This window comes from Antechinus flavipes, chromosome 3 (assembly GCF_016432865.1).
Source record: "Antechinus flavipes isolate AdamAnt ecotype Samford, QLD, Australia chromosome 3, AdamAnt_v2, whole genome shotgun sequence".
NCBI lineage: Eukaryota > Metazoa > Chordata > Mammalia > Dasyuromorphia > Dasyuridae > Antechinus > Antechinus flavipes.
In genome coordinates this window covers 605261836-605281176 of record NC_067400.1, presented here as the reverse complement: position 1 = coordinate 605281176, position 19341 = coordinate 605261836, and the positions used below count along the sequence as shown (strand labels likewise).

Sequence of the window (19341 nt, the reverse complement as noted above, 5' to 3'; positions counted from 1 at the left end):
CCCGGATTCTGAAATGTTGAGATTGGAAGGGTTTCCAGAAGTTGCCTTGTCTTCCCCACACTTGAACAAGAATCCCCTCTACCGCATCCCTGAAAGGGGGTCATCCGTCTCTGTTCAAAGACCCACATCACTTCGAACCCATCACTTCCCCGGGCAGCCCATTCCCTTGGAAAGCCCTCCCCATTAGGAAGTTTTTCCTGACATCAAGCCTAAATTTAAATTTGCCTCTTTGGAACATCCATCCATTACTGCTGCTTCTGTCCTCTGGGGCCAAGGAAAATAAAGCAGAAAATTGTCTTGTCAGCTTCAGAGAGCAACAGACTAATCAGTCTTTTCCGTAGCTTAGACACTCCCTCTCCTGGTCCAGTTTCAGTTACGAACCATAAAACTGGGCTCATAAAAGTGCCATCTTTTAGTTAGCCCTTCACATGAGAGCAAGAGAAAACTCCATCTCCCTCAAGAGTCACTACAAGATTCTGGATGCATTTCCTGGGTAGCCTGAAATTCTCACCATTCGATAGACTTTAGGAAGTTATGGCACTGCCCCTCCTTAGGGCAAAAAAACTCCATGGCAGCCCTTATGAATAAATCTGTTGGCTGGAAGAGCATGGAGGAATAGAAAGAATCCTTAGCTCAATGTAGGAGATCTAGTCCCAAGCCTGTCCCTAGCTAGCTGAGGGTCCTTAAGGTGCACACTTGCCCTCAGGTAAGCCGGGTGTAAATATGGGTTCAATTAGATGAGCTCCGAGATCTTTCTCAGCTCTGACAGATCTGAGGTTCCAAGGATCTGTTCACATGCTCCCTTTGCAAGCAAGGAAACAGAATCCGGAAGGAAGAAGAGAGAGGACTATTTCGTCTTGATCAGAGCCAAGGGGAAAGCCAGCGTATGAGACGCTGCAGATGGCAGCCCTGGCCTGGCTGGACTAGGGAAATAAGAAAACAGTGGGGAACTAGGGTAGGAGGAAATGATTAGTAATAATAGGAATGAAGCCATAGTGAGGTGGCTCAGAGGATAGAGCATCAGGAGGAACCGAGTTCAAATTCAGCATCACTTACTAGCTGCGTGACTTCAGGCAAATCATTTAACCTCAATTATCTCCACAATCAAAAATAATAGGAACAAGCATTTATTCAGCACATATTATATCCCAGGCACAGTTCTAAACACACTTGATGAATATTATCTCATTTCATCCTCACAGCAAACCAGAAAAGTGGGTGCTATTATTCTCCCCATTTCACAGATGAGAAAAATGAGGTAGATTGAAGGTTCCAGGGTCCCACAGCTATTAAGGTATCTGAGAAAGAATTTGACCTCAAATCATCCTGACTCCAAATCTGGCACTCTGTGCATATTAGAGAAATATAAATGCTAGGTCAGAAAAGGGGAGAAATATGGTTAAATACATTCTTCCAAGATCAATTTGTAGTGGAAGGACCCATGTCCATGTTCCACTTCTGCTCTCTATATAACTCTGAGCAAGTTTCTTGCACAGGTTCACACAATAAATGTCTGAGACCAAATTCGAACTCGGGTCTTTGCACTTCCAGTCTAACATTCTACCTACTGCACCACCTGGTTGCGTAGTTCTCATGAGCATAGGCTCATAGAGCTTGGATTTGAATGTAGGCCATCTGACTCCAAAGTTGGCAACCTTTCCACTTTCCACACCGCCTCCCAGGTGCCTGACAAACTCTGCTTCCCGCAGACCCTGCCTGGAGCTACAAGTCTGTCTGCTAGGTAGCAGACTGGAAATTTTATACGGAGACTGCTCTGAAACAAATGTTTACAGGCCACTTCTTTGGGGTATCGTATTGCTTGCCTTCGCAATGAATTGCAGAGGGGTTGGAGGAAGGAGAAAGTTTAGAACTAGGAATTTTTAAAAAATGCTTAATTAGATGAATAAATAAATGAATAGGAAAATGAAGAGGGGGAGGAAGGAAGGATGTGAAGGAGAGAGGGAGGGAGGAGAGAAAGGAAGAGAGGGAGGGAGGGAGGGAAGGAGAAAGGAAGGAAGAGAGAAAGGAAGGGAGGAAGGAAGGAGAAAGGAAGAAAGGGAGTGAGGGAAGAAAGAAGGAAGGAAGGAAGGAAGGAAGGAAGGAAGGAAGGAAGGAAGGAAGGAAGGAAGGAAGGAAGGAAGGAAGGAAGGAAAGAAGGAAAGAAAGAAGGAAGGAAAGAAGGAAAGAAAGAAGGAAGGAAGGAAGGAAAGAAAGAAGGAAGGAAGGAAGGGCTAAATAAATAAATAAATACAAAATTCCTCTTGGACAAGAGAGTAAGAGCCTCATTATCCAAGAGATTTTCTCTTGGATAACTTGCAGGAACCTTAGATGCTCCATCAATTTATAAAGGAGGAAAGTGATTCCTAGAGAAACATTTGCCCAGCATCTCACTTGGTTTTCTCTTCTATAAAATGAAGGAAAGTTCTAAACCAGATCAGGATATCTTAATGCCAGGTCCCAGAAGTTCGGTTGGGGTTTTTTATTAGATATTTTGATAACTTCCATATAATCGGTTTCCTTTATAATTCCATGTATTTTATTTGGTACATTTGCAAACATGATTCTGAGAAGGGGTTCAAAGCCCAAGGGGTCTAGGCCACATGAAATGAAGAATTCCTAAACCACATGATCCCTAGGCTTCCTCCCCACCCTCAGTCTCTGATCCTATCACCCTATTTAGAGGATCAGGGCCCAGGTCATTCTGCTCTAGCTCTAGCCTCTTTTTACTGGGTCCTGCTGCTGTCTTCCTCTGGCCTTTTCTCCAGCCCTGCTGGGCTGCCACCTACAGCCACAAAGGCTCCGGAACATCCTGCCTCTTGCTAGGGATGGAAGTTGGGGGCATCCAGGGACGCCCCCACTGCCAAGCCCTGGGCCTTGGCGTTGAGCAGGGTGGCCAAGTCTCTCCATCATCCTCTTGATCTGGGGCCCCAGCTGGTGAAAGTTTCCCTCCAGAGCCTTCTGGATATTAATGCTTCCCTGTTTCCTGCCTTGTTCCCAATCTCCTGCTACAACCACGAACCTAATTAGAATCTCATTTGTCTCCGGGCTGAGTGGGTGTAGAAGCAGAGGGCCGGGGGAGCCAAGAAAGCTCAGACCTGCCTGTGGTTACCATCTGCGGCCGAGCCCAAGCGGGGGCCTCCGACTCATTCATGTTGTGGCTTTTAGGATTTTTCTTTTTCCAACCCTATCTGACGATGACAGCGCTTAGGTATTTCCTATCAGTCATGAGATGGAAAGAAGCTTTGAAGGATGAAGGCTTCATGAAAAAATAATTTAGAAGCCCATATTCCCTTCTCTTTAAAGCCCGGGCGGGGGGGGATGGATTATTCATCCAACTCTCTGATCATTCAAAACTGCTAAAAGCTCACGTAGGCAAAGAAATCTGTGGGAAAGGATGATCTGCTCATCAGAGACCTTGCTCTGAGGGGTAAACAGCAGCATCCAAATGGAGAAGATCTGAGTTCAAATCCAAGTTCTGCTAAAAACTGGCTCACTGTTTCCCTCTCCAGGCTTCAGTTGCCTCCTCTACAAGAAGAGGGGTATTGCATTTGATAGCGAAAGGCTTTTATGAGCCCGGGGTCTCTGATACAGCGAGCCAGAGCCAACCACAAACCACACATCTCTTGACTGTTCCAAATCTCCATTGTGATGTGCCGCTCAATGTGGGGATTAACTAGGGAGACAGAAGGCTGCCTGCCTGGTGGAGGGGGGAGGTCTGCAAGTCAGGAAAACTGGCTTCCATCATCAATCGATAAGTGCTTGTTGACTGACGCATGTCTATTCTGGGCTCTGCCCTTAGCAGACTGTGGTCTGAGTGATGAGGAATGAGAGAATGGGGCAGGGTTCCTGGTTTTCCAGGACACCATGTGGGAGCTCAAGAGCATGGCTAACTTCGGGCTCTCGCTCTGTCCATCCACCACCTGGAATAACGCCCAGCACCCAGCAGCACTTAGTAAATGTCCCTGACGGACGCCATCTCCCACCTCCTCCACGCCGGTCCCTCATTTCTCAAACACTTTTCCTTCTTCCCTCTGCCTTTGTACCCCTAACTTCCTTCCAAGCGTAGCTTAGCTCAAATGCAACCTCCTCTGGTAGGTCTTTCCCAAGCTCCTCAGACAGTAGCAATCCCTCTATCCTGACATTTTGTATTTAATCTGTGTCGAGATATATACATATATTCATATCCACATACATATACATATTATATGTTACATGTATATTTTGCAACATATTATATAGTTTGTATATAATATGTAATTGTTTATATATTATCTACTGTGTGTAATTGTAATATACTTATGAATGTTGCACATATTTATAAACAACATATAAGTATCTATAATATATGCACATAATTTATGTATGTATGTATGTATATATATTATTCATGTTGTATATATAGTATTTTGGTCTTCTTCACTCATTTCAGTCACGTCCAATTTTCTATGACTCTCTGGGTTTTCTAGGCAAAGATACCAGAGTGGTTTGCTTCTTTTCCAGCTCATTTTGCAGATGAGGAAACTGAGGCAAACACAGTAAAGTGACTTGCCCAGAGCCACACAATTAGTAAATGTCTAAGGCTAAATTGTGACTCAGAAGGATGCATCTTCTTGATTCCAGGTCCAAACTCTATTCTCTGTGCCATCTAGCTATACATGTGTGAGTATGTATATGTATAAGTACATCTATCTATATATATATATGTGCGTGTATCTATCTATCTTCATATACATATATACATATATATTTATACTTAGTGTGTGTGTGTATATATGCATATATATGTGTGTGTGTATGTGTAATTACACATAAGACAAAAGAAAGACAGGATCCCAGAGCATACAGTGTGGGTAGGGCTATCAAACTCAAATAGAGAGAGGATCACTAGATCATACATGAGGCTCCTTGCAGATCGTGGATCAACTTAGAAAACCACACATTAACATTACCTATGTTCTAGTGCATTTTTATTGTATTATTTTATCGGAAATTCTGAATCCCATTTTAGTCAGATTCTGGTTCTGTCATGGGAAAACACTACAGGAGGCAGGGCTGTTGCCTCTGGGGTGTGGCTCGAGAGCCTGCCTCCCATACTCCCTGGCTTGAGGGGACCCTGGATACTTCCTTAACCTCTCACCAGTCCTAGAGAACTAATGGGTCAAAAATGGTGCTGATCTGAATCGGCAGAAATTCTCTGCCCTGAGAGTTGCCTAGATCAGAGTTTTTTAAACTTTTTTCCTAAAGAAAAAGTTTTTTTTTGTTTTTTTGTTTTTTTTTGCCTAAGAAATTTGTATGTGACCCAGGTATATGTATATATAAAATAGGTATCCAAATCAAACATTTACTGATGATAAATTATATATTCACAACCCCCACATTCAGTTATGAGACCCCACAGAGGGTTGTGACTCACAGCTTAAAAAGCTTTGGCCTAGATTACAGGTTCAATCCCTGGTTCCTCCCGTGGAATGCTCCTTAGCCATTTCTAACCAGATGCAAGAGAAGAAATCATAGCCCCTCCAGCTCATCGTGGAGGGGTCCACCTGGTACCCTTCCTGGGTCTCTCTGCAGTCAGGACATGGCAGCCCCAGCAGCATTTATCTGCCCCTCCTACGTCCACCCTTGTCCCTCTGCATGTCACTCCTGCCTCCATAGAACAGCCGGGCGCTGCACCCAAGGGAGGCTTTCCCTTCTCCAGCTCCCACCCCAAGGGCTGGTTCTGAAATCACTCTGTATATACCTGTCCCATTTGTGCTTTCTGTACTTGCATCCTCAGTGCACGGTGTTTGGCACCCAGGGAGCACTTAATCAATGCTTTCCTTGTATCCATGGACATTGTTCCACAGAGCAGAATATAAGCATTTTGAGAGCAAAAGCTGCTCCTATGTTTATCCTTAAGGCCCAGTTCAGAGCTGGTATATACCAGGTGTTTAATAAATGCTTTGGTGAATTGAATTTGATGGAATCGCAGACCTGTGGGTGGGATAAATGGGAGCCTCTTCTCCCCCTGCTCCCCCACGGGCCCCTTCGCTCCCAGCCAGAGGAGCCGCCCTACCTTGCTCGCAGCTCTGTCCCTGGTAGCCTTCCGGGCACTGTTGCTGGCACTCGCCACTCACGGGGTTGCAGGCCACACCCGGGGGGCAGACACAGGTCTGCTGACAGCCAGGGCCGAAAGAGCCGGGGTCACATTCTTTTCATCATCATCATCATCATCATCATCATCATCATCATCAGTGGGAAAACAGAGAGAAGGAAAGAACTGAGTCAAATGGGGCAGAAGGGACCTCTACCTGCACCAGCTCCACTGCCCAACCCAAGCCACTCACCGTGCTGGCACCTGTCACCCCGGAAGCCCGCCTTGCACGAGCAGCTGCCGTCCTTCTTGTCACACTCGCGGGTATTCCGCTGGACACAGTGACACTCCTCGGAGCAGCCGGGCCCATAGGCCCACTTGGGGCATGCTGACCACAAAGAGAAATCAGAAAGGAAGCCCCCTGGGAACTGTCCCTCCATCCCCTATTTCCTCATTCGGGTCCACCCCACGCCAAGCCACTCTTGGTCCTCAGCGCACATCAGCAAATTAAATGACAATGCTCCTAGCTGATAGAAGCCTCAACTAGTGCATAGAAAGCTGGCCTTGAAGCCACAAGGGCTGGATTTGAGACTTGCCAGAGACAGATATTGCCTGTGTGACCCTAAGGACGTTATTTTAGCTTGCAGTGGCTACAGGTAACAAAGAAAATGCCAGCCCTCAGGAGCACAGGATTTCGAGACCCAGGCTCTTACCCCCACTCCCTATCATCTTGTCTGATCACGTCACATCTCCAACGCAATCATACTCTGATATGGCAAGTCTTCAGTGCGGATGCTCTAATCACTGGGGCAGATAGTGACCTCTTGTGACTAAGGAGTTTTCTAGGGGCTGTGGGCAGCCAAGCTTGTGATCAGCCTCTCTCGCTTTAGTTAGGCTGGTCCTCGGACAACAGACATGCAGTCCATTATTGGACCCATAGCCAAAACTTGCTGGATTGAGAAATCCTGATTCTAAATGTCTTCCCCATTAGAATGTAATGTCCTTCAGAGTAGGGACCACTTCCAGGTCCTAGTATAGAGTAGGTGATTAATAAATGCAGTTGACTTATAATAATCGATCAATCAACATAATAAATGCAGATACAGTTTGAGTTTCACAAAATCCCAGAATCTCAATGTTATGATAATCCAAGCTGTAATTCAAACAAGAACCCAACAAATTCACCCAAGCTCCTCTTGGGAGATCTGGATTCAAGTCTTGCCTTTGACTCTTACTCATGGTGTGAACTTGGATCAGTCACAATCATTGAGATCCTCATTTTCCTCCCCTTGAAAATAGGGGAAATAATACCCATACTACCTAGCTCAAGACACTGTGAGAAAAGTGCTCTCTAAGTCTTAAAACGACATAGACATGTGGTCTATTATTATCATTATTATGGTAAAGGTTGGACCTAGCTGGCGGGAACAGACTTGCCCTGTCCTGCCCTTCCCAGGGTTCCTGACTCACCCAAATGACAGTAGCGTCCGTATAGCCCAGAGTCACACAGACAGGCCCCATAGATGCGATGGCATCGTCCTCGGTTGGCACACTGGCACTTCTTCCTACAGTGTTTGCCATAGAAGCCTTTGGGGCAACCTAAAGGTCGGGGAGGGGGGCAGAAATAAAAAAGGAAGGAGGGAGAAAGAGGCAAGGAAGAGAGAGGGAGGGGAAATCCCCCCAGGGTCACAATAATGTTGGACAAGCGGAAATCCCGAAGCTGAACTTGCCCGCCCCCAAGACCCCAGGCTCAGGGATGATCAGCTGAGATCCTCAAGACCCATACCCTTGAGAGAGAGAGGTCCCATGACATCACTGCCTGCTCCAGAAGAAAGTCACCAGGGACATCTGTCCTAACTGGTCCTTCCTTAGGGCTGGCCAGATATGGGGCAATTTGCTTGGGAGTCATGCTATATTTGGAGCATTGAGTGCCATGCATCAGGAGGCTTTCTCATGCATACTGGATCAGAAAAGTCAGTCCTGGGTTCAAATCCTGCCACTGGACACCAGTTATGTGGCTATTGGAAAAGCATATAACCTCTCGAAGTCTCTGTTTCCCTAACTATAAAATGGGAATAATCATAACTTCTACTTCACAAGGTAGTTATGAGACCCGATTGAGACACAAGGCCGTTATAAACCTTAAATGCATCAATTGTTAGTAGTGTTTTTATGAACTAACCCTTAGAATGTAAATTCCTTGTGGGCGGGTCCACGATGGCTGGAGTGAGGATCATTCCCCCACTGACAAACCTGGATAAAGCCAAGGCTCAATCTCTAGAGTAAACAGTGGGATTCTAAGAGGCCCCAAGGACTTCCTGCACCTTCAGCTTCCCTCTCTCCCTAGCCTGAAGCTCCTTACGGTCCTCTATAACATTGCCTTGCCCTTGCCCCCAGGGAAAGTGTGAGCCAAGGGGACCACAGGGATGGGAGGGGAGGGAAAGCAGCAGAGAGAGGTGCTGTTCATCTACAGCAAGGAGTGAGGAGATGCTGAGGAAAGAACGCCCTAGGAAGCTGGAGGGGACCCACATACCATCCTCGCAGTGGGCTCCGCCAACACCAGGCGGACAGCGGCAGGTCCCAGTCACGGCATCACAGGTGCCGCCATTTTGACAGGTACAGGTAGAGCTGCAGTTCTTTCCAAAGGTGCCCTGGGGACAAGCTGCAGGGAGGTGGGAGAGACACGAGCTCACTGCTCTGCACAGAGACCAAAAGACCTAGTGGGCTCAAAGCCAGCCCATGACATTCGGAGGAGAAGCAACAAGTCACTGACCTTCTTCTGTCTCAGTATTTCTGTCTGTGTTCCTAATTGTGAGACCCTAGCCCTGACCAACAGGGTTTCTCTCCTAACTCAACTCAATCCCCAAACCTTCTCCTCAGCAGCCATGTTCTCATCTGGGTACCATTTCTCCTCCCATTTTCCTTTCTCCATTCCCTCGTATTATCTACTCTCATCAAAGTGATGGCAGGGACAGACCGGGGTCCTTGTGTTTTTATCACCAGCACTTGGCCCAGTGTTTAGCATGTAAAAAGTGCTTAATAAATGCTTTTTTTCTATCTCTATATCTTTCCATCCATCTCCAATCACCTATCTATCCAGGCATCTACCAATCCATCTATCTGTCCTATCTATTTATCCATCTATCCATTCATCTGACTATCTATCCATGCATCCATTTGTCCTCCTATCTATTCATCTATCTGATCATTTACTAATTCAACCTTCTATTTATCCATCCACCCATCAATCATCCATCCATAATCTACTCACCTAATAATCCATCTCTCTATTCATCTACTTATCTATACATCCATCCATCCATCCAGCAAGCTATCAATTTATTCATCAATCCATCCATCTATCCACACAGCTACTTATCTATCCATTTATCCATCCATTCATTCATCGATCTACATACCTACCTATCAAGAGGTCATAATCATCCCTATCAAGCCTCTCACTAAGGTAATATGAAGATAAATGGCCAGCCTCTCATTAAAGTAATATGAAGATAAATTGCATTTCTATATATGAAAGAAAAGAGCGCTAGACTGGGAATCAGAAGTTCAAATCTCTCTTCTCTATAACTTTGGTCAAATTTCTTCCCCTCTCTGGGCCTTAGTTTCCTCATCCATACAATGAGGGGAATTTCAATGGATGGTCTTGAAGGTTTTAAATCCTTTAATTAAATTCTTTAGTCCTATAGCTTGATAGTTGTAAGACTGCTGGATTTGGAGACAGGAGGACTCAGTTCACATTCTGTTTCCTATAACAATTTTATGCCCCTAGAAAATTTTTCACCACCCATATCCTCAGTTTCTTCACCTATAAAATGAAATTGATAATACTTACTTACCACAACCCCATAGGATGGTAAGTCACCTTTAAAGCCTAAAGTGCTGTACAAATGAATTATTATTATTATCATCAATCTAAATAGGAATGGTTCTGAGTTCCCAGAGCTTCTGTGTATCTCTTCTGTTCTTCTCTCCCTCCACCCATCCCTTCATCCCGTCCCATCCTGAAGGAGGAAGGACCATGATGTGCCTCTGACCCCATGCAGACGGCCCGGCAGGAGCAGGCATTCTGTGAAGTATTTTGCTTTGCTATTCCAACCACATTCCATTTTTTTCCCCATTTCTCATGGATGCTGACATCCCTGATGGAGGAAATTCAAAGTCCCGTGCTACTCCAACTGCTGGAACTGTTCCTTGATTCCCAAAGATATTGACACCCATGCCCTTCCAGTCACCCCTAGTCCTGATCTTCCTAGACATACGTGGCCACTCACACATCTTAGATGAACAGGAAACCACCACCTACCAGCACACTTGAGTTATCATCTTTCCTACTTCAACATCTAAGGTCCACCCAACTTTACCATGTGACCTGCCAAAGCATCCTAAAGACCTTCAGCTTTGCCATTCACTCTGACATTAAACATTTTTTAATTCCCTAAATTATATTTTTATTTATTTCATTAAATATTTCCCAACAGCCAAATTTTTTTAACATTCCTTCTAAAAAAATTGAGTTCCAAATTCTCTTCTTCCTCCTCACCCCCTGAGAAGGCAGGCTACGGGATATCAATTATACACGTGAAGTCACGCAAAACATTCCCATATAAACCATGTTGCAAAAGAAAACACACCAAAAAGCAAGAAAAATAAAGAAAATGAAAATTTTTCATCTCATCATTCTCTCTGGAGGTGGGAAGCATTTTTCATCCTGGGTTCTTTGCAACTGGCTTGGATTCTTGTCTTATCAGAACGGCCAAGTTCTCATCGCTGATCATGACAACGTCATCGTTACTGTACAACATTGTCCTGGTTCTGCTCACTTCACTTTGCTGAGGCTAAACTTTAACATCCTGGGACTTTCCAGACTCCTTCTGGCTGAACTTTTCACAGGCTGTCTTCCCCAATCCTGATGCAGATTCCTTGAGCTAGGGACCACCTGCCTCATTTTTCCACTTGTATTTCCAGATCTTAGCACAGTAAGTGCTTAATGGATACTTTCAGTTATTCATTCATTCACTCGCTCATTCATTCATCTATTCACACATTCATTCATTCATTCATTGCATCTATGACTTACTCTGGTTACAGATGATACCAGTCCATCCCTCAGGACAGTCACAGCCATCTAGCTCAGGACGACAGGTGCCCCCATTCCTACAGTCATCACACGTCAGGCTGCAGTCGTGGCCAAAGGTGTCATCCAGACAGACTGCAAAGAGCAGGACAGACATATATATATATATATGACATATATGTGTATATATACATGTATAATATATATTATATTTATAATATATATCATATATTACATTTATATATGATATATAAAATATATGTTATAATACATAATATATAAAGATAATATGTATGTATATACATATAATATATATAAATATAATAATATAATATATGATTATATAAATGTATATATAAAGAGAGAGCAAGCCTCTGAGGGGGAGGTTGGTAACTTCCCAATCTGGCTCTGACCTCTCACTTTGGATATCATACCCTATTTTCCCACCAAACTGGCCCATTTTCAGTTCCAGCATTTCATCTCCCACCTCTGGGCCTTTGCAATAGCCATCCCTGATGCCTAGAATGCCCGTCCTCCTTTTCTCATAGCTACTTCTTAAAATCCCAAGACCCTTTTATCTCAGCTCAAATGCCATCTCCCATAAGAAACCTTTCCTGATCCCCACCAGTGAATTCCTTATTAATTGTCCTCCATCCCCCAAAAGATTTTCTAGAGATTCTATCTTGATGTATTAAAGTCAACACTGATTCCTCCTAGTAGAAGCTTTTTGAGGGTAAGGATTATTTCCCTTTTATCTCTGGATACTGGCACCTGGCCTAGTATACAGTTGTTGTATAGTCATTTCAGCTGTGTTATATATACTCTTCATGACCCCATTTGAGGTTTTCTTGGCAAAGATACTGGAGAGCTTTGACATTTCCTTCCCTAAGGTATATAGTAGTTCCTCAGTATACAACAGGTGTTTAATAAGTGCTTAGTGAATTGGTCAAAAAGGAGGCACTACTGCCAAGGACTTTTTCTAGGTAATTAGATCAAGATAACTGATGTCAATGCAAGTTCTGTCCTGCAGTGCCCTGGATGTGAGGTGGGGGGGGGGGGAGGCGGAGAATGAAGCTTAGGTGAAAGTGGGAAGATTTGGCAGGATGGGAGGCTTGTGCTTTCAGCCTGGCTGCAAGCCTGCTCTCCAACCGAGGCCCCTTCTAGCTCTCCGATTCTGTGATTCTGGGTCCCTCCATCTGCAACATCATTCACTTAGTGACCATTTATTATAACCCACTGTAATGTATAATGTGGGGCAGGTAGGTGGCAGAGTGCCTGGTTTGGAGTCAGGAAGACTCATTTTTCTGAATTCAAATCCAGCCTCAGACACTTACTAGCTGTATGATCCTGAGTAAGTCATTTTACTCAGTTTGCCTCAGTTTCCTCATCTGTAAAATGAGCTGGGGAAGAAAAATGGCAAAATCCAGTATCTTTGCCAAAAAAAGAACAAATGGAGTCATGAAGAGTTGGACATGACTGAAAAATGACTGAACAACAGTAATATGTAATGTTGCTTCATGGAATCCTACAGTATAACCTTTATCTTATTTGAGGAATCCCAGCAATGGAGATGACTTGGATTCAAATCCAACCTTAGACACTTAGTATCTGGGTGATCCTTGGCAAAAAACACTCCCTCACACTGTAAAAAGAGGACATTCTACTCAATAGCTTCCACCAGCTTTGAATCTGTGATCCTATGGCTGGATAAGCTGTTTAACTTCTCTGGGACTCGGTTTCCATGTTTGTAAAATACATGGCATTTTACAAGACCCTGGGGTGGGTCAATTCTTTGAATTCTGGGCCAATTCTACTTCTCAGATCCTGCAGAAATAGTGCCTTATTTGAGGGCAAGAATCTGATATCTCTTGGCATAGAGAGTCTGGGAAAGATCCAAGCCCAGAAGTCCAGAGCCAAGAGGGCCTGCTCCCCAGCGAGGCTGGTTCTCACCAAACTTCTCCGACAGTGTGTGCTCTCCTCTGGCTTCCATCTCCTCCTCATCCCCCACCTCGTATTCATCTTCAAAGAGCTGGGTCAGCTCATCACGCAGCACGGCGATGTGGGGAATGGGCCGTACGAAGGGCTGCCGTCCATCCAAGGCATCAACTGAGTCATCCAGTGCTAGGGAAAGGACAACAGAGAAACACTCAAAACTTCTCCTCCTCCCTAAGATGTGGGAGAGGGGGGATCAAGGAAGGCGTTCGGAGTCCTCCATGTTACTGGGCGAATGGATGGAGTTTTGGACTTGATGTCAGGAAGACCAGGATTCAAATAAGCCTCAGACATTTATGAGCTGTAGATGTCAAAAACAAAATTTGAACTCAAATCTTTGTGGTTGAGGTTGAGTCCCCCCCATTCGATAATCCAAGTTTCTGGAGAAAAAGGGGGTCGGACTGGATGTCCTCTAAGATCTCTCCCTGTTCTAAATCTATGATCCTGTGGTCGTCCCTCTAGGCTAAATTTCCTTATCTCCTCGCTAAACTACCACCTCCAACCCAAGGATGTCCAAGAAAGAGGGTTCCTAGAATGCAAATGATCTATTCTCCTGTCCTGGTCACCCCCGAACCCTAGTCTGTGACAACAACACTGCTAATACCTTATAACCAAACCTGCAAATTCACAAAGACCCTTAACGGCATCATCCACCCTAGTGCCCATCGTTCCCTTTGTTCCTATAGCTCTCTGGAACATTACCCCAACGTGGCAGGTTTAAGGAGGCAACAAGAGGTAGGGTACGGTTTTGTGGAACCCCTTTGTACCGCAGGGATTTGAATCTGGAGGCAAGAGATTCTGGAGGGCATCCAGTCCAGATGGAATTTGTTAGTCTAGGAGATTAACCAGGCCAGAAAATATAAACAAATTCAAGGGCTTATACCAATTTTCCTGGAAAAGTTTAGATAAATGAAACCATTTGAATTGGGGGATGTAAAGTCCCCCCCAAATTTCTGAAAAACAAGGAGTCTGGACCAGATGATCCGAGGGGGCGCTTTCAGGAAGGAGATTTTATGAGCACCAAATGGATGGCAGGGCCATAAGGGACATCCAGGGGAAGTGAGAGACACCTGGGAGAAGAAGCTGGTGAGGAATCATGCCTCCTCCAATGACATCAGACAAATGGAATCCTAAGGCAGACATTGCAGGAAGGATAACTAATGCAACATTAGATTGAGGTAAAAAAAAAATGCAGAGGGTCCAGGGCCAGCGAGATGATACCATGTTATTATTCTTTGCCCTGAGCAGGCCAGATAGCGTCTTGGAGCCAGTTTTGGGGAAGGAGATTGACAAGCAGGGGATTGTCTGGAGTTGGGCATTAGGATGGGGAAGGGCAGCAAAATCATTCCATATAAACATGGGTTGAGGAACTAGGGACCCTGGAGGAGACTTAGGGAGGACATTAGAGCTGTCATCAAGAACTCAAAGTGGAGGGGGGACATTGGGAAGATGGAGAAAGCTCATTCTCCTTGGCCCCTGAAGGGGTCAATGGATAGAAGCAATAAGAAGGAAGATTTGACATAAGAGAAATCTTTCTAACAAATTGAGTTTTCCCAGCGTAGAACGGGGCTGCCTTGGGATGCAGTAGAATCTCCTTCGCTGAAAGGGGAATTTGAATCAAAATCGGGTGACCATTTGTCGAGCATACAGGACCCCCATTCAAGGGCAGTTTGGATGAGGTGGCAAGGCTGATACTCTAGGACTTGGGATGCCTGGCACCCAGCTTGGGTGATCACAGGCGCTCCTGCTTTTCTTAGCCAATGGGAGCCCATTACAGGGTGGGTGCCAAGGCTTCCCCTAGATCACATATGGCAAAGGGAAATGGGAAGGGAAGGGAGGGAGAATAGATGACTGGGATCTGGCCGAGGATGGGGCACTCACGGGTACAGCTCCGCCGATCCTCCTCCAGTTTGTAACCAATTTCACAAGTGCACTGGAAGGAGCCCACGAGGTTCTCACAAATGTGCTCGCACCCGCCATTGCTGGAGGAACACTCATCCACATCTGCATAAAACCAAAAAAAGTTACAGACGCCCAGAATCCTCCAGTCACAGGGAATCGGGGTGACATAGCTCTGGACTGAGCCCCCAGCGCAGACCAGACCCCACTTAGCTGTGGACTCCTGCTGCTACTGACCACACCAGCCACACTCAGAGAGCATGTTACTTTGGATGGGTCGCTATCTTTAAAAAAAAAAAAAAAAAAAAAAGCAAATCCCATAACAACCAGCTTCTCCCCACCCCCAGGATATTCAGCAGGGACTCCAGGACAAGAAAAGCTGAGTTCAAATCCCACTTCAGGCATTTACTGTGAAAACACAGGAAGTCATTTCACCTCTATCCCATCTGTGGGATGAAGCTAAGATGTCATAGCACCTGTCTCCCTGCATGAAGTTTAAATAAACTCATTTAAAATGTTACCCCGGAAGGAGGTGGGGAGGATGAACGGGAGCTGAACTTACCTTCCCATCTCAGGAGTGCTGCCCCCCCCACTTCCTCCTTCCCCTTGCAGCACTCACCATCACATCCGCAGCCGTCTGTGCTAAGGCGGTACCCGGCGTAGCAGCCACACTCATACCCCCCCGGGTTGTTGGTGCAAGCCTGGGCACAGCAGGGGCTGCCCGCACAGTCGTCAATATCTGCAGGGACGGTAATTAACAGGACCCCCCTTAATAGGACACCCTGCCCTGTGGGGCTGCTCCTCCCCTTGGCTGCCCATTGGGTTTGGAGGCACCATGGCCTTCCCAGTGGGGTTTCCCATGCCAGGGTGCCAGCCTCCCTAAAAAAAGACACTATTCCCGGGCTGGAAGGCTGTTCTGAGCATGTTGCCAGAATATGTGGGAGTCGGCTTCCACCAGGAAGACCTGGGCTGACTGTGACACAGGGTGGCTGCGTGGCCCTGGGCAAACCATTCTGTGCCACAGGCAGAGGAGGTGCCAGCCTGCCTTCGTAGGAGCTTTACAGTCAGGAAACCCCAGAGACAGTGTCCTGCTTTCCACAGCTGTTGTAGCAAAGGCAATACCATGCCAGATAATTAGTGGGGTCTGCACACAGGAAGCCATGGTGTCAGCATCCTGGGGTTAACAGATGCTCTTTATCCCCGGGTCCAAGAATGTCCCCTACTGTGACTCCCATGATGGGCAGAGGAGAAACGATGTATCATAGCATAGCATACTGTATTGTATTATATTATATTATGCTATACTACATCGTTACTCTATACTATCCTCTGATATATAGTAATATAATATTGCATGCTAAATAATATTACTAATAATAGTAACGCAATATATACTAATATATTTCTATTTCTCAATGGCGCAGGTGGTATTGAGAAGGTACCAGTCTCCCTAAAGAAGATACCGTCAGGATATTCCCAGGCTGGAAGATTGTACTGATTTTATAAGCCCTGAGTGGATTATATTTATGTATTATATTTATTTATATTAATTATTATACATAATTTATTAATATCAATATCATGTCATATTATAATAGAAGATAATATGCATTATACTATTATTTCTATTTATAAAGATGCATACGGAAATCCATAGCTGGGGCTTCAGAAGGACTCTCATTCTGCCTCAGGCTTTGCTGCCCGGCCTGCGGGAGGGCCTCTCGTTTGGGGGTCCCCCATTCCGTCCCTGATTCCGGGAGGCCGAGCGCCCCACGCCCCACGCCCAGCTCACCAATGCACGTTTTCTTGTCCGTGTCCAGCTCGTAGCCCTGATGGCAGGTGCAGACGGGGCCGGTGCTGGTGTGGCTGCAGCCGTGGGAGCAGCCTCCGTTGTTTGCCTCGCAGCTGTTCACGATCTCCATCTCGATTCCTGGAGAGGAAAGCGACCAGAGAGGGGAGAGAATGGAAGCTCCTGGAGGGCGGGAGCCAAGTTTCATCCTGGTTTTGCTGCTCCACACTTAGCATCTGGCTAAGACGCTTCTTGAATGGGAAGGGGGAGGAAGGAGATCTGAGCTGGCTAAGGCAAACACTTGCCCAAGGTGGCCCGGCATAAGGAAGGGAATGTTGGAATCAGGAACAGTTGGGTTCGAATCCTGTCTTAAATATTTACTAGCTGGGTGACTTTGACGAGACATCTAACTTCTGTGCCTCAGTTTCCTCATCCATAAAATGGGGCAGGGGATGGACTAGATGGGATCTAAGGTCTCTCCCAGCTCCCCATCTATGACCTCATGACATCCTTGTCTGGGGCATCTAGGAGGACTCTGGAGGAAACTCCCATAAAAAGGGCCACGGCCTGTAGCCCCCAGAACATAAAGTTTCATGCCCTAGAAAGGCTTGGCCATTTGGGGGGAGAAGCTATAAGAACAGGGAGGTCCTTAATAGAAATCCCTTTCAAAAATCACAAATTCAGTCTTATCTTAATCATTCCTCCGTGGAACTTTCCTTCGCTGGAAGAAAGGCAGAGAGGTTCATAAATAAATAAAAGAGTCCAGAGGACATGAAATCCAAGGCTGCCATTTTACAGATGAAGAAACTGAGGTCCAGGAGGGGTGTAACTAGTGCAAGATCATACAGGCAGGACAAGGCAAGGCTGGGATTTCGACATAAGGCCTCTGACTCCAAAGCCGGCTCACTTTCTGCCACAGGGCGGTGACGCTAACATGCGCAGGCCTGAGCCTGGCTAGCCACCGGGGAGGCCCGGGTCTCCTGGGAGCCGTCAGGGGTGGCCCCGGGGAGGGGCCATACATACGGTAGCACTGCTTGCTGTCCGCTCCCAGTTCGTAGCCCGGGTTGCAGATGCATCTGAAGGAGCCGCGAGTGTTGAGGCAGCTGTGTGAGCACATGGCCAGTCCCAGGGCGCACTCGTTCACATCTGGAAAGCAGACAAAAAGCTGAGGCCCGATGGACAGATGAGTCCGTGACCGGCGGGCCCAAGTGAACCTAGACAGTCAACTTAGCTCAACTCAGTCAGCAGTTACCAGAGAGGAAAGATCTATCTATTGAGCAGGAGACTTTAAGGGAGTGTGAGATGAGTACAGAAGGGAATATCAGGCAGATTCTAAAAGAACTCGAGCATCCTATCCACCTGGGATACAGGGAAACAAATATTAGGTAAATTATTTATTATATCATTATTAAGTCATTAGCCTACATACTATGTGCCCAGCACTAGGCAAAGCCTTTACACATATTATTCCATTAGATCCTCACAACAACCCTAGGAGGCAGGTACTATTATTATCCTCATTTTACAGATGGGAAAAGTGAGGTCAGCAGAGGACAATCTGGCTTTCCCAGAATCACATGACTAGCAAGTGTCTGAAGCTGAATTTGAATTCAGATCTTCCTGATTCCAGGAGCAGTGAGCAATGGCCTCTGTCGTAGTAGTGCTGGGTTGGGAAATCTGGAAGACCTGAATACAGATCCCGCCCTGACAGTTACTAAGCCATTTCACAACAAGTTATTTCGTGACTGTATGCCTTGGGCAACTCCCTGGGGCTCAAATATTATTTTAATTCAATTTAATAAACATTTTATTGAGAAGATCATTGCCAGGCACTGTGCTAAATGCTGAGGACACAAAAGAGACAAGACAAAATAATTCCTGCCCTCAAGGAGCTTACAATCTAATAAAAGAGACAGCATGAAAACGAACTATATATATGCTCAAATATACAAATGTGTATAAATAAATATACAAGACCCAAATACACACACACACACACACACACACACACACACAATCATTAGGTATTAGGGAAGGCTCCTGTCAAAAGTGGAACTATAAGATAACTTGCAATCTGCCCTAGGGCAGGGTCTTTCCCCACCTGGAGTTCCCCACATAGACTAAAGCCCAGGTTCATATTCACACAAAAACATCTAGGAAGAGCCCTAAGCTGGGAGTCACCATGGACACTTGCCTCATTTGTCAATTTGCAGTAACATCTGAACTCCCTGACGGCCATCATCCCTCCTTCAGGGCAGAGCGCCACCCACTGATGCCGCCTGGCTGACTTGTCCAGTTATATATGTCTTTGAGGATGGCCAATGAGAAGTAAAGGGCTGTGAGTCCCAATGAACAAGCTCTGGAGTACTCCAGACCATGAGGCAATGCAAAAGGTCTTTGCAAAGAGGAACATCAAGGGAATCTCATGCCTCTTCTTTCACAAGGCCATCCAAGGTATTAACTACCTTCTCCATGATATCTTTGGGCAGATAG

At 45.8% G+C, this 19341-nt stretch overlaps 1 protein-coding gene across 1 annotated transcript in view; it reads right to left on the bottom strand.

Moving 5' to 3' along the window:
• MEGF6 (multiple EGF like domains 6) overlaps positions 1–19341 on the bottom strand; it is a 388067-nt gene that overhangs the window by 41171 nt on the left and 327555 nt on the right. The window contains exons 8-17 of the mRNA XM_051988745.1: positions 17872–17994; positions 16852–16989; positions 15679–15798; positions 15042–15164; positions 13119–13289; positions 11172–11303; positions 8607–8735; positions 7544–7672; positions 6327–6461; positions 6056–6190 (exon numbers count right to left, since the gene is read on the bottom strand). Coding sequence (XP_051844705.1) covers positions 6056–6190; positions 6327–6461; positions 7544–7672; positions 8607–8735; positions 11172–11303; positions 13119–13289; positions 15042–15164; positions 15679–15798; positions 16852–16989; positions 17872–17994 — 1335 coding nt within the window. The remainder of the gene's footprint in view (positions 1–6055; positions 6191–6326; positions 6462–7543; positions 7673–8606; positions 8736–11171; positions 11304–13118; positions 13290–15041; positions 15165–15678; positions 15799–16851; positions 16990–17871; positions 17995–19341) is intronic.